The following is a 14444-nucleotide window of genomic DNA, read 5'->3' as shown; positions in this document are numbered from 1 at the left end:
ACAAAGTCCCACCAAATATGTGGAGTTTTAAAATGACATGGGGTGGGAAAGTTGGGCTGCCACATCAGAAACAAGTTTCCTTGATTCAAGGAAACTTGTCTTTCACTTTCCCACCCCAAGTAACCAAACAATCTACCATTTTGGGATTTAAGAGAAAAGTAAGAAATCTGCACTCTTTTCAAGAATTTTCCCACCCCACCTTTATTCCAGCAAACAAACTCAGCCTAAAGGAATAGCAAGAGTGCTAGGGGAATAACGGTAACGCAGAAAAGGGAAACTAGGAACTTAAAACACGTTAAAGTTTTACAATACCAATCATAATATGATTTCACTTCCTTGAGGTCCAGATCATCTCCCCAGGGAGTATTTAACGTTTTTTTCATCACAAATTTTGTGTGAGGCCCACATGGCCATGTGGAACCCAGAAGAAACTACTCCTAAAAAAATTTATTTTATCAGTTTTAGATGTGGGGCCTATACAAAATGTGTGATGAAACAACATTAGGATGCTCCCCCGACGGGAAGGTGATGCAGACTCACATCGCAGTGGCTAATTTGTATTTGTCATGTTTTGAAACAAAATAATACGAAGAATTAACAGCATTCATAATCAGTTGGATCCTACAAAATTTGACAAAGGTAGTTACCTCCAAACCGTTGGCCTTTGCTCTTTCAGTCCCTTCTCCACTAAGGGGTTCATAGATAATTCTGAACATAGTTGATTCAAGACAAAACAAGGTGAGTCAAGTAAGTGAAACCTATACTGGATATATAAAAAATTCTGATTCATTTAAACCTTCTCCACATTCATGTACAGATTTTGGGTCATGCATTGAAATCGCACGCACAAGAGAAGGGAAGCAGGAACTGGTAGCCCAGCCTAGGTAGCCAAAATAAAAGTCAGCGGTCTCTGAAATGAGAGAATGAACCTTGAAAAAGATTGAACAAATATAATTATGCTTATCAATTATTTTCACCATGGTCACCAGATGACATTGAGTGTCACATAAAATGTATTCTGTCTACAGAAGATAAGCAAAAGAATCATATAATGCTTATTCCAATTAACAAAGAAGGAATGAAGGCTAGTAAAGTTGCACATGCTACATATTTGCTATCTAACAGAAATTTATTGGGAATTGTGCTTCCAGTGATCCATGTAGTACCTTGCTCCATGATATCCCAATCAATTCTCCCACCCTGTTTCTACAAGCTTCATTTCAAAATAACCTAAGCAGACACTATAGCTGGTGGTTGATTAGCCTCTTCAGCTTGCAAACTCTCGTAATAATTGACTAGGACCTTCCACCCCCCAGGGCACATAAAACCATCGGGAGGGTTCTCACCATTTCTTGCATAAGTCCGCATCTACAACAAGTCAACCACAAAGTAGTCCCAAGTAAATAAGTTGTGTTGAAAACACAGACTGTTCGACAATCGACATTGTAGAGAGTTATAAATCACCTTCTCAATCTTCAGGCAGATGGTGGTAATAATTTCTCAAACATTCAAAGAAAGCAACCCAATTTTTACCCACCAAGCAACACTAGAATTTAAAGAATAAAAAAAACTGGGGAAGATGTCTGTAATGACCTTTAACTCATCCGATGTCAAAGGCTACGCATTGATGTGAAAACATGTCCCACTTCAAGTGACAGTATTCTTTCAAATTATACATGATTGCCTACTGACTATAAGTAGGTATCCAATGTAATGTATAACAATGGATGGGATCAGTCCTTAAATTCTTAACAATTCTAGCATTCATAACTTCACAATTTCTTGCAAGGTACAAAATGGTATTCCTAGTAAAAACAATTCTATTATTTATATTATTGCTGATAAGATTATCCATTAATGTTTGGTATAGTCTATCGTTTTTTAAGTCCAACAAGAATACAGAAGATCTCCACAGGTATTCCTAACTGAGTGCAAGTTTCAAAGTCAAATAAAAGTAACTGGAGTTCTTTTTCTATCATTCATGTCAGAAGGAACTTAAAAAGAGTTTGCATGAGCAGTCAGCTCATATGCAACATTACCTCAGTTTGGTTAGGGGAAAAATTTTGATTTGAAGATTCCTGCCAAAAATGTTATTCTCTAACAATGGTTGGGACCAGTTTTTCTCTACTTCTGGTGAGTAATGATCTGTTTTTGAGAAAAGTGCAGAATACTACACGAGAAGTAAGGATACAGGACAGGGTGTAGGCTTCATAAGTGTCAATCCCTAATTCATCATAATGGAACTGCCTCCCAGAAAAGAGTCTAGGTCTCACCATTCTTTGTCTAGCCAAATCAGCCACTATCTCATTAGCATGTTTGAGTTAAATTGTAAGATAATCTGTAAATTTAAAGCTACAGTGGGGCTATCTGTCAGATTACCACTACTTCATTACTTTCATTAGATGGTAACTTATGGAATACAAATAAAAATTGTAACATATAAAATGGGAAGTACTTAATTTGACGGCAGACGTATATATATCTAAACATATATGGTGACAAATTAATAACCAGATTAATTGTGATAAAACCAACAAGGCAAACTCAAGTCTATTCTATGAGCCAGCATAAATAAGTCAAAATGGTGATTGGGCACTAATTGACTAGCTTCGTTATGTACATCTTTGCATGAATTTTTTAATCTGTGAAATAGAAAATTGCAAGTGAGCCCTCCAAGATGATATTTATATATTCTACAAGTATTTATTATAGATGTACATACAACCATTGCTTGATACATTGTAATCCACTTATTATTTTTTCAGGTAGAATGTAATCCATTTATTAGGCATCTTCTGTAAAGATCATGTTTGATTTCATGACTAATCTTAAATATACAATACATCAACTATTGAAATTTTTATCTTTTATCCTTATCTCCATAAGATAATTTCATCAAAATGTTGACTTCCCCCATATACCTAATCCTCATATATTCCAATGGCAGAATGTGTCTGGCCACCAAAAAGTAAGTGGTACGTAAGCAGCATTCCATTCATTTCGCCAAAAAGATTTTTTTTTCCCCCTTTATTTGTCTAAAGAACCTTCACTCACCCCAAAAGGAAAAGCTAATACTAGTAAATAAATTGTCATCTTCCTATATTTCTTGAGATTTTTATTTTCTTCATAATCTCTTTGATTCTTCTCTATTCTCCCTGTTAGCTGCTCTTCTCTCCATTTTTTTCTAATCTTCTTCTGGGTTTTTTTCCATTTCAGTTTTATCTTGAGATTCCAAAAGAATCAGTTTTGGAAACTCTCTCTTAAATCAACCAGGTCAATTGAATCATGAAGGTTGTTTCTTTCTCACTTCCAATTTCGTTAGAGTTCCATCTGAAATTGTGTGTTTGGATGAGTCCATTGTCTATGTTCATCCTAGTTCAAATTTATTCGTTAAATGAATCTGTATTCTACTTCATATCTCGTCCAGCTTTACAGAATCTCCTCTTTAAAGCTGGCTGCCCATACTACATAATGTTCAGTGCCACACCGCATTATCAATCAGAGAAATCCAGCTATCCTTTTTTGACACCTTATTAAGTCCAGTAGACCACTTGGTTAAAATGTGGGCTAATCCATATTTGTTTTGGAGTTTTAGTTGTGCTCTTTGGTTTCCACTTTTACATCAAATTTTGAGAGTATGTCACGTTGATTCTTTTGTAGTTTTTTTCTATTTATATTCTCCTTTTCCAATTAGAAATTCTTTATTAACTTCCCTTGTTTTTAGGATTTCAATCCCCTATTTCAATTGGAAATTGGGGATAGGAATCCACATCATCCCTACTCTCCCCCAAACAAAAACAATAAATAAAAATAAAATTACAAGTAAGATTCTTAATGCTTGTCCCAGTGGAGAGGGATTTCCTTTCCTATTTCTATTTGGCTAAGGATTTTCTATTCCTAACACAACATAGGACGATAGAAGTTTATTTCCTACACCACATTCACCAATTCAGATTTAATATCATCAGTAGCAATTTATGGGGTAATCAGATGAGCGACAGTAAAATACAAAAACCATTGCCCCTACCTTGGTTCCAGAAATGAATAGAAAATCTTTAGCACGTGAAGGATCAAAGAATGCCATCTTCTTTGCCATTGTGTCGTATGCTGCAACCTGCAAAATTAAAAGAGGTAACCCAAAACTTCCAATAGCATGGCTGTATGGATGGCCAACACAACATTAAATCATTATAAGCCAACACAACAACAGAGAAAATATAAATAAACCAGCTATATGGACAAGGTGGAATATTAAAGCAAATATACAATCACAAGGCCATTGGCTATGCTAGAAAACTGCTGACCCACTGCTATTGCCAAGGTCTATTTTAGACACACAAGAGACTCAGAAGGATCTGAAATTTTAATCTAAAAGGTCAACAGTTTCAAGAAAATCCGTTGAACCTCATCTAACAAACTCTAGTGTGACAGATATAGCAGAGTTATTAGTAAGGAAACGGTACCTCTTGCTGCTTTAGAAACAATCCTAAATATGATCCTGAATACTAATCCATCATAACTATTCTGATAAATTATGATAACTACTTAAGGAATTTTACAACTTTTAAGAGGTTTTCCCAAATTCAGGTTCTGAAGAATAGTATTTAACAGTGATTCCATTCATATTCCTAATGTAATCAAACGTGTTATATATATTCACACCGCCCTTCCCTTTGAGTTTGAGCTTTAACTTGAACCTTTTACTAACATGGTATTAGAGCAGGCAGCTTAAACATTTGACTCCTAAGAAGTGAATTGGAAGGGTTTTTCTTAATATTTCTTCTCCCTTGATGCTGCATGAGCACTAAATGGAGGACCATGTGACCATGGCCAATGCGTGTGGGGTGTTGTTGTACACATTGACACCGCCTTTCCTTAACGTTTTGAGCTTTTAAGCGAAATGGTAGCTAATAGAAGTTACAGAACACATTTCTCTTAATCCTTCCTCAGTATTATACGCTAACCCTATAGATTTGAGGTGTAGAGACAGGCCTTCTGAAAAGATTAGCCTGAACCGCATCATCTGACAATGACACCCACTGCTCTCATGTAGTTGTGGAGCTGGACAGAACCAGTGCATGGAGCATATAGCAAGAAAGAAACAAGAGGACTTTTGCAATGAAAATCTGAACCAGCCTGAATAGTGGCTACAAAAGCAAAGGAAAAGTTTACCTCTTGGGCTTGAATAATCAAGATTTCTGAGACTACAATACAAAAGAGATTTAGAGAAAAGCTGGTTTTCATTTAGCTATAAAGACATCTCCTAATGTATTTACTATTTTTTACAGGACTAATTCAAGGCTCCAACTCTAACCTTTAGTCATTCATAACTGCAGAAACAAATCTGTACCATTGACTCACCACCAAGATTGTCTCTAGAAACCTTCATTCAATTGCAGTAAGGTAAGTTGAATGAACATCATAGAAATAATTGGAGTAACATGCAGGCTTTCCCACTTGACCCCTACCTCTCCTATAAGGTCTAATTTGAATCCTCCAAAAGCATGGAAGTTTACAGGAAACCTGAGAGAAGGACTAAGCGTAGTCCATCCCCAGAAGAAATTCTACAGTTCTTAAAAATTTGTATTCATAAAAAAAAAAGACCGACAATAAATGTACACACCTTCTAGACACTTTGTAATTTCTCCATGTTTTTAACACCCCCCCCCCCCCCCCAAAAAAATTCAGTTTTTCACAATTAACCACATTAATATATCCCTGGAGATGAAGTGGAGAAGCGCAAAAGAATATCATGCTGAATTGAACATACCCTGAATGGCAGAATGTTTAGCTTCTCCAAGCCAGGAGCCATGCTTAAAACTTTTTTCCCATGATCAGGATCATATAAGTCTCTCTTCTCTGTTGGGTGACCCATACCAGCAGGGTCACGACCTACAATATAGAAATTAGCTCCTGCATTAATCCGTGCCTTTGCATGCCATTGTACTTCAGTTGGACCTGCATAATGCATTGGTGAAGGGAATATGGCCACAACAGTTGTCTCAGGGTCAAGTATTCCATCTTCTAGAACCTGAAAAGGAACAGAAGTTACAAGGAAAAGTATACAGTTTACATATAATAAAGGTAGAACCGAAGAACAACTTTATAGAACTGCTGTTGAAGAAATAGTAGAAGAAAGTCCCATTTACGCATTATAGGGGTAGGAAGTTTGAGAAAAAGAAAGATCAAGGCAGCTTAACAGTTTTTCACTTTATCAAACAGTTCTTGAAGAAATGGTAGAAGAAAGACCTTGCTATGTTGTTCCATCCGAACATCCAATGGCACATCATCTGCCTTTGTAAAACCACCCAAAGGATGAAGCAACAGAATAGGATTTTTATAACCCATTTCCAGTAATCGCTTACGCGTATCATTCATTAATAATGCATGGCCATTGTGCACAGGGTTCCTCAGCTGGAAAGCAAATACAGCATCAGCCTGCCGCATGTCAAATTCTTTCCGCAGTTCTCTGGGAGAAAGTCTGTACTGATCAAGACCGTCATTATACTTTATAGGTTCTAACACTTCCAGATCCCCACCGATTAGCCAATTTCCAGCCAGACTAATTGCTTCCTCAACATAAGGCAATCCTGGTGCTGTTGTTCCCCATGTTCTAGCAATCCTTTCTTCTTTGTTGTGCTTATATATTTGAACACTGTGCAGAAATGGATACTATTTTAAATCTTATGGCTGGCAGACCAATAAAAAAGACAGGTAAAAACTATTTTAAATCACAACAACCCATCCCCAAAAAGAAAGTTTCCCTCAGAAGTACAGAGTGTAAAATGACAAGAACCAAAGAATTAAACTGTACAACACCAATGTCAAGCTTAAGGATGGGTTGACAACCCCCCCCCCCCAAAAAAAAAAAAAAAAAAAAGAAAAAAGAGAGACTTTTAAGGATGGAAACAGAACCCATTTACATGACTTGTAAAGATTCCCCAACCCAACAAGCAAAAGGGAAAGGGTAGATATCCCTTACTCAACTGGTTAAAAGTTTGGAATAAGGATAGACAACTGCTATGCATCATGTTAATCTATATACACGACTCGGAGGGTTTTTAATTTTCTTACACGAAGTATTAATCTATGGGCTAAGGCGAACCCTTCCCATTCTTTAACAGCAACAACCCGTCAATAAGCCCATAACATATAAGTAGGGGCCCACTTGAATTCCATTGCCAATGTCCAACTGTATAATCTTAAGTTCAAGTGTCATCCATGTCTAATAGTTTACTTACTTGGGTAATGAGGAGTTTACACTTGTGCAAATCTTTAACCAAAGTAACAGAGTGATCAATCACATCTTAAACCCACAAAAGGCAAGGCAATAACACAACCCTAATCTGTTCCTTACCACTCTGATTCACATTATAAAATAGGACGGAGTCCAATATAAAAAATTCCTGGGCCAAGATTCTGAAAACTGGCCAACTCTTCAACCATTATTGGTTAAAACACAAACAAAACAGGTTTTAAAACATCAACTCCTGACATGTTGGCAAACAAAACAAAAAACTACTTTCAGCAATTGAACGTGTTTAGAATGTGTTTCATTTCAAACTGAGTTTGAATTTCAGGAAAGAGGGAACAGAGGGATGGTTGCAGTTATTGAGCCTGATCTTGCAAAACAGAGAGAAAAGGCTGGGTGAGCGTCAGAACAAGCAGGATTCAAGGGGAACAAGATCTTATCCGCAATATGGCTCTTGTTCTTTAATACAGCTATATGAGACAATGGACATGGAGATCCATTTGTCCTTCCAACAAATCTACTTTTCTCTTTGGGGAATTCTCCTTGTCTAGAAGATCTATGTCAGATAATCGGTAACATACTAACATGGGAGGAGTTAAGAGCAGTAGTAGATTTTAAGGGAAGGAAGAAATGAGTTCACAATGAAGGGTCTGTGCCCTTACTGCAGTAAAGGTGCTAAAATGCCTGATGTAGTGATAGCTGGCAGCTGCCGACAAACTAATGGGTTGAGCCGGTGACTATGATACTCAACAAATAATGTCACTAGTTGCTCATCTCTCTACTTTTTAAGTCTGAAAACAGTAAATGACAGTAGGTCTTGAATGTCTCGGTTATTTTACTTATGCATTTTTTTACTTAAATTTGGATTTTGTTTATGAATTTTTTTCTTCTTATTTTCCTCTCCCACTTGTCGAACACATGCTTGTATATTAACCCTTTTTCAAATCCCATAATTAAAGAAAAAGTTAAAATGTTTAACACATGCACTGTCCATTTTCCATTTTTTTTTTCCCTTTATCAAAATGTTTGACTTTCTTCTATTATCCCATTTAATATTTTTTAAGCCCATGTCAATGTGCCATTCCTATGTTCTGAACCCACTTTAGCAAGATGATGCAATTGGGTGGGGCCTGGGGGTCAATACGCTGATTTTCTGAGAAGAGATTACTGGTCAACCAGTTTAACCTGCCAGCCATGCAAAGGTTGCATGATCACTGATACTAGGGATGGAAAGGGCACAGATACAAACCAAGCTGGTCCCCACTTCCCTTCGATCCAGTTCTGGGTAGGGTTTTGTATTACCTCGCCCATCCTCACAGGTCCTTCTGCAGTAACATTACAAAACTAGCAAACTGTCTCTAAGAAATTCACAGAGAAAAAAGACTCTGCTTAGAGGCTAAGCAAAACATTTTGACTTCTGCCATCGTACCGTGCCTCACTTTTTTGGCTAAACACTAAGCCATAGAGTCTAGTTAATCGATAAATCCAAGAACCTACATGAACAAGGTACCTGCAGTGCAACACTGGACTCAAGCCTCACTAAGAAGTATGATAACCTGCAAAGGCCGCCTCAGTGATGCATGAGTTCTAATTTCTATGGTTGAAAATATAAGGAGACGTGATATGCAACGAGTTAGAACTGAGTAAATTTTGAGAAGTAGAACCAATAGGGAGAAGAATATAAAACCAGCTATCCACTGATTTAAAAAGTACCCATGAGCAACTCTGAGAAAGAACCACCACCAAGGGAGGACACCAAAAACACATACACAAAAAGGATCTATGTTGAAGAAGAGAAACAAGAGAGAGAAAAAGAGGACAATATGATGGATGAACGAGAAAATGACTAGAACAATAATATATCCAGAATGAGTTGTTTCAAATGCAGCCTACCCATCTTCTTATATTTTATCTAACGCACAACTCTTAGTTGGGAGGCTCCAAAGAGCCTGTCTAATTAAAATTTTCAGCATAATTTTGATAAAGGTAAATCATTAAAAAGCAAATTATAACTTAAACATTATCCCATTATCCCATCATCCCACAGCACGTGGAGGAGTTGAACGACCACAAAAGAGGGGGGCAATAAAGGAATAATAAATGAAATATCAGGAACCCTTTTTAAGAATAAGAGAATATTTTAGAAGATGACTTGCATAAGATTTTCGATTTCCCAGCACTGAAGTGTAAATGGATAACAAAACAATCCCTCACAGAAAATAAATCAAAAAATTCATTCAAAGTTCTTATCGAACATTAAATGAGTATGTATCTCTTAAATATATCAAGCACTATGGCATTCATGTTATCTAGTCAAGGACTTGTCTCATGATTATCATAATATAATTGAAAATTAAAAAGGGGAAAGAGGAAAGAAAAGAAAAGACTTTATCTGAACAAAACTAAACTATTGTTGTAGCTGAATAAGAATTCAATTGTACAATAGAAAAGAGAGTTTCTTTATTGCCACGGCTCAGGTAACAGCTCACTTCTATCCTCTCTACCATCCACTTTGTCAGGGAACCATTTCCTGCCATCTATTTCATTTGCTCAATTACACCCTCATTTCACAGTGTTTTTTCTATAATAATAAATATGGTTGTAACAGTACAATTGTAATGGTAAAGTGTAGAATCATAGCATATAACATTTTATTTATTTAGACTAATTATTAGCAATTCATGCAAGGAAGATCATCAATGGAAGCAACTTTCTTATGAAGAATCAGGGTAAGATTAGAGAGTTAAGAAACATCTTCATATGGTCTTTATGGATCTGGAAAAAGCTTATGACAGAGTTCCTAGAGAGCTAATCTGGAATATCTAGCAAAGAAGGGTGTCATGTAAGTGTGTAGACATAACAAGAATCATGCATGCAGATGTCATGAGGCTGCATGTATTTGACCCTCCCTGCCTCCCACACTGGAATGCTATTCTTTTTTCAATTATTTCAAAGTTAGTAGTTCTACTGTCAGCAATCAAGTATGCTACTCAGCAGCTGTTATCTTGGGATTTTCTACTTTGTGGAGAATTACTAAGTTTTGTTGTTTCTTAGCTGTTTGTGACTTTCTATTTTGAAGAGTCACTGGTTTCCATTGCTGCTTTGTAGTGGAGAATATATTAGAGACTTTCCTATCATGTTTTAATGAATCTAATGATCACAGCTTATAAATAAAGAAGGCAAACTGGCACCCAGGTTTGATATTCGGGAAACTGGCTTTACATGACTGTTTTGAGCTAGTCAAAGACCTCATGCTGAAGTCTATCGTCACATATCCTTCTTCCATTCTTTTTTACACTTCTTTTCCTCTTTCTCTCAACATCCAGCAAATATTCATGGGGTATTAGTGTATTACTTATGGTTGTGGTCCTTTACCAGGTGATATCTGCAATTTTTCGTGATTAGTTTAACTTAATAATAATGCTATCCCAGTTTTCATCATATTTTGCTGGTATTGTTAGCCGTCTGCATTGGGTGTGTCTGACAGCAATAGCATTTGAGACACTCATTGATTGCTGAGAATATAGCCATCATCATGGGCTGAGATTTGACTACATCATTCCCTTCCAATTTTACTCCTTCCAATGCCCCAGTAAAATGATAGATCATCACATAGCCTAGTTTCTTTACCACCTATTTTCTGTCCTTGCATGTTTCTGCCCACCAAACCATTAGTTCTCTTTGATATTTTCACCACACAATCAGCCCCTTAGGACCTGTATGAAGTTAAATTTCAGCCTGGTCATTTTATAATTTGAAAATTCTGTTCAATGCAAGTTTCTGACACTTCTCTCAGATTTTAGGTTCACAGCGATTCTAGTTTCAACTAGGTTACCCATATCTTGCTTTTCAGCCTAACAGAACTCATCAATTTCAAACTTCTTTTGAAAAAAATAATAATAATAAATAAATAAATAAAAGGAGGTTACTCAAGACATCTAAAGTTCCAAACACATTGCAGTGACTACAGACAGCAGCCTGAAAATATAATTTTGCACTGACAATTGAACAGTATGAGATGCTAAGTGCGCACAAAGAACATGGATAAATAGGTAACTACCTCCAAAAGGATCATTAAGTTTTATTTTTTCTGCAGAAAAAAAGGACCTAGCGTGTACCATCTACAATTCATAGCCAACATATGAAGTAATTGTCTATTAAAATAGAATAAACAGAATAAAAAAACTGACCTCCGAAGGATGGCAACCAAATCTCCATTTGGCCCAACCAGCCCCACATTAGGAGAGGTTCCGATTGCCTCCTTGTCCTTATCGTCAATGGCCAATACAATCGGAAGTGACATGTTAACTACACTACCATCACTCAACCGAAGAAAGTTAAAATGCAAACTCTGCAAGTACTCATCTTCCCTCATGAATCCTCTCAAGGGATTTGCCCACCCTTCACTAAGTACATGAACCCACTCAATATCAATCTTGGTGAGCTTAACCTTAGGCATCGGTTCAGCTTCGGCTCTCTTCAACGCTCTTTCACTCTCCGGCACCACAAGATCAACAAGAGGTCCTCCATCTGGTTCAATCAGAGAGCTCCTGATCATAGAGGAACCCTTAGAATTATAAGAATTATACCTTGAATGAGATTCAACAAAAAGAGTTAAGCTATAGGAAGGTTTTGTTTGGATTTTAATGCATCGGTTCTCGAAGGTCTTGGTTGTCCGGAAGTTAGGATGATGACGGATTGAAGTACTGACGAAGTGTGCTCTAATGATCAGAGCCATTTCTGAGGGACAGGTTCTAGAGCTTCAACAGCGAAGAAACTGCTCAAGATGGAATAATTGATCCGTTGATGCATTTCTACCTTCCACATTTAGTGGAGACTTTAATAATAAAAAGCAGATCAGAAAGCAATTTGGGAAGGAGGTACGTCCACACGTTTGATCTGTCGCTCATTACTAACCATTTCAGGGGATTCAATGCCTAACCAGAATAAATAAACGCTTAAGGAAATGAATTTCGCTTTCAGGGTTTAATAATGGCGCTAATAAAATGTCCAAAATCCAAACCTATAAGAGGCGTCCTCGATCGCCTTCTCTGTTCGTCCTTCCGACATCAATGTTATTGCCGCTCAAATTTGTGCGCCGTTGTCTTTTGTTGTTTCTGGATATTCGCTATCCCAGAAGAAGAATGTACTTGAACCCTCTGCCTCACGATTTTCCGCTTTTCCACGGGCCACGCGGTCATTTTACTTGTGCTCCGATATGGGCGCTGGGGCCATGCATAGCACGCACATCACACGCACCCAGTTGTTTCTCTTTGTCACTCAAGTACTCAGCAACATGCGCGTCTAGGTGTAACCGTGTAAGTGTGTAACCATGTAAGCCCAGCTATATTGTTTTTGGTAGAACATGTAAGCCCTACTGGGTAAAACTGTTGAAGGGCAAAAGGGGCATCAATGATAATTGGGAAAATTATGCGATCAGTCAATCACTTTTCTCAAATTAACTATTCAATGTTTCAATTATAGGCAGCGGTTTGCAAAAGTGGATGGAACACACAAAATATATGTGAGCCATATGTGTAATGGGTACATGTTTGGTAGGGGTGTCAATTTGCACTCTGAACCTTTTAAATAGAATCGCACCAGCCTACAAGTTTTAAAGTATCTCACGATACCATGCAATACTAGCCAATACGTACATATTTGACCCAACTGATACGATACATCTCGATACGTCTCTCCATTGAATTACACTAAAATACATTAGTCAGAGCGATACAATACTCGATACATGACGATACGTCTCTTAAAATCACTTGACCGATACGATACTCAATACCGATACTTTAAACCTTGTCGGCTGTTAATAACCCGAACCTGTCCAAAGCAAACCTTAATGGGCTATATTTGGGCTGAGGGTGGCAAAGCCCATACTAACCCAAATCCAAACCACAACCTGTTATATAGTCTATACAACTACCTAGTGGTAATATAATGATTCAAATAATATTTAATGTTATAAAATTGAGCTTGAATTCAAATATTAAATGGTCATTCTATTACTTGTAAGAGACAATTATAATGATTAAGTATGAACGTTCAATTGAATGTACAAAGTTTGGTTAGATTAAGTTAATATTTATTAAGTATGAAAAATGTTGATTAAGTATAATTATATTTATCGAGAGGTTTTTTTTTTGCATATCAACTAAATACCAACAAAAAAAATAGACGGGTTTCATAGAAGGAAAAAAAAATTCAACATTATCACAAAACAAGACGCGATTTCAGACCTCAGAAGGGAAAAAAAAAGTTCAACATTCTCACAAAACAATAACTCGATTTCAAGACAATCAATTATGACACAAGCTATAATTTAAAAGGATTTTTTGTTTGAATATTTGTTTAAGGACTATCCAGTGGAGCCTAATGAATCAACTTGGAGTTTCTATATGACAACTTATTATTTAAGTGAAACATTTAGTGGTTATTTTTGTAAGAGAACATAAAAGCAGCTAATCACGTAATTGTCCCATGATAATTCCATGACAAATTTATGCGTAGATCACCTAAATTGTTGTTGAATCCCATCGCTCACGAAAATTACATATTATGTTCCACGCCCCTCAAACGCCGTGAGTGCCATAACTGTGTAGCGCCAACAAAAAAAGGTTATTTGATTCACCAAGGAAAAACGATTCGAGGAGATGCTAGTCATTTTTTTTTTTCTTTTTTTTTTGTTGCCAACCCCAGTTTCCAAGGCTTTGCCTTGACTAATCCGGTGTTCGACTCGGGTCGAACACCGGGCTATAGTGGGTGAGTCTTCCAGCGGGTTTTCTGCATCTACAAGGTTTCGATACCGGAACATTGCTTAACCGGACCAAGCTACTTACTACTTGGACCAACCCCATTGGTAGATGTGCTAGTCATTCTTGAGTATATGAAACTTTACATGAAAATCAATGATTGTGTAAGCTTCCAAGAAAGCTTTGAGAAGATGAACCAAGAACCAACAGCTTGAAAGGTTATTGTCTCACTTAATTTGAATATAATGGCCTTTAGTGATGCAAAGAAGAAGAGTGCTAGCAATTCAGATGCCAAATCCCCCAAAAAAAAAAAAAAAAAAAAAAACACTTAAGAATAATAAGCAATTAAACAAATTACATTGGCACTCTAAAGTGGAGGCTTTAAGGGCCTGTTTGGTGACATGAATCTGAAAATTATACCCGTTTGA

At 36.9% G+C, this 14444-nt stretch overlaps 1 protein-coding gene across 2 annotated transcripts; it reads right to left on the bottom strand.

The window, feature by feature from the left end:
• Positions 1 to 825: 825 nt before the first annotated feature.
• On the bottom strand, positions 826 to 12486 carry LOC149014539 (ATP sulfurylase 2-like). 2 transcript variants are annotated; one of them, XM_089155359.1, is made up of 6 exons: positions 12276 to 12486; positions 11443 to 11802; positions 6250 to 6655; positions 5771 to 6031; positions 4028 to 4114; positions 863 to 1368 (listed from the first exon to the last, which is right to left on the bottom strand). In XM_089155359.1, the coding sequence occupies exons 1-6, from the start codon at positions 12320 to 12322 to the stop codon at positions 1231 to 1233; spliced, it is 1299 nt and encodes a 432-aa protein (XP_089011485.1). In that variant the 5' UTR covers positions 12323 to 12486; the 3' UTR covers positions 863 to 1230. The 2 variants fall into 2 exon arrangements, with proteins under 2 accessions (XP_089011484.1, XP_089011485.1); XM_089155358.1 differs by lacking the exon at positions 12276 to 12486 and having other exon boundaries at positions 826 to 1368; positions 11443 to 12268.
• Positions 12487 to 14444: the final 1958 nt, after the last annotated feature.

This window comes from Hakea prostrata, chromosome 5 (assembly GCF_041222555.1).
Source record: "Hakea prostrata isolate BN-2017 chromosome 5, UWA_Hpros_2, whole genome shotgun sequence".
Classification (NCBI taxonomy): domain Eukaryota; kingdom Viridiplantae; phylum Streptophyta; class Magnoliopsida; order Proteales; family Proteaceae; genus Hakea; species Hakea prostrata.
Note: the sequence above shows the minus strand (reverse complement) of the source record. Positions and strands in the feature narration are given on the sequence as shown.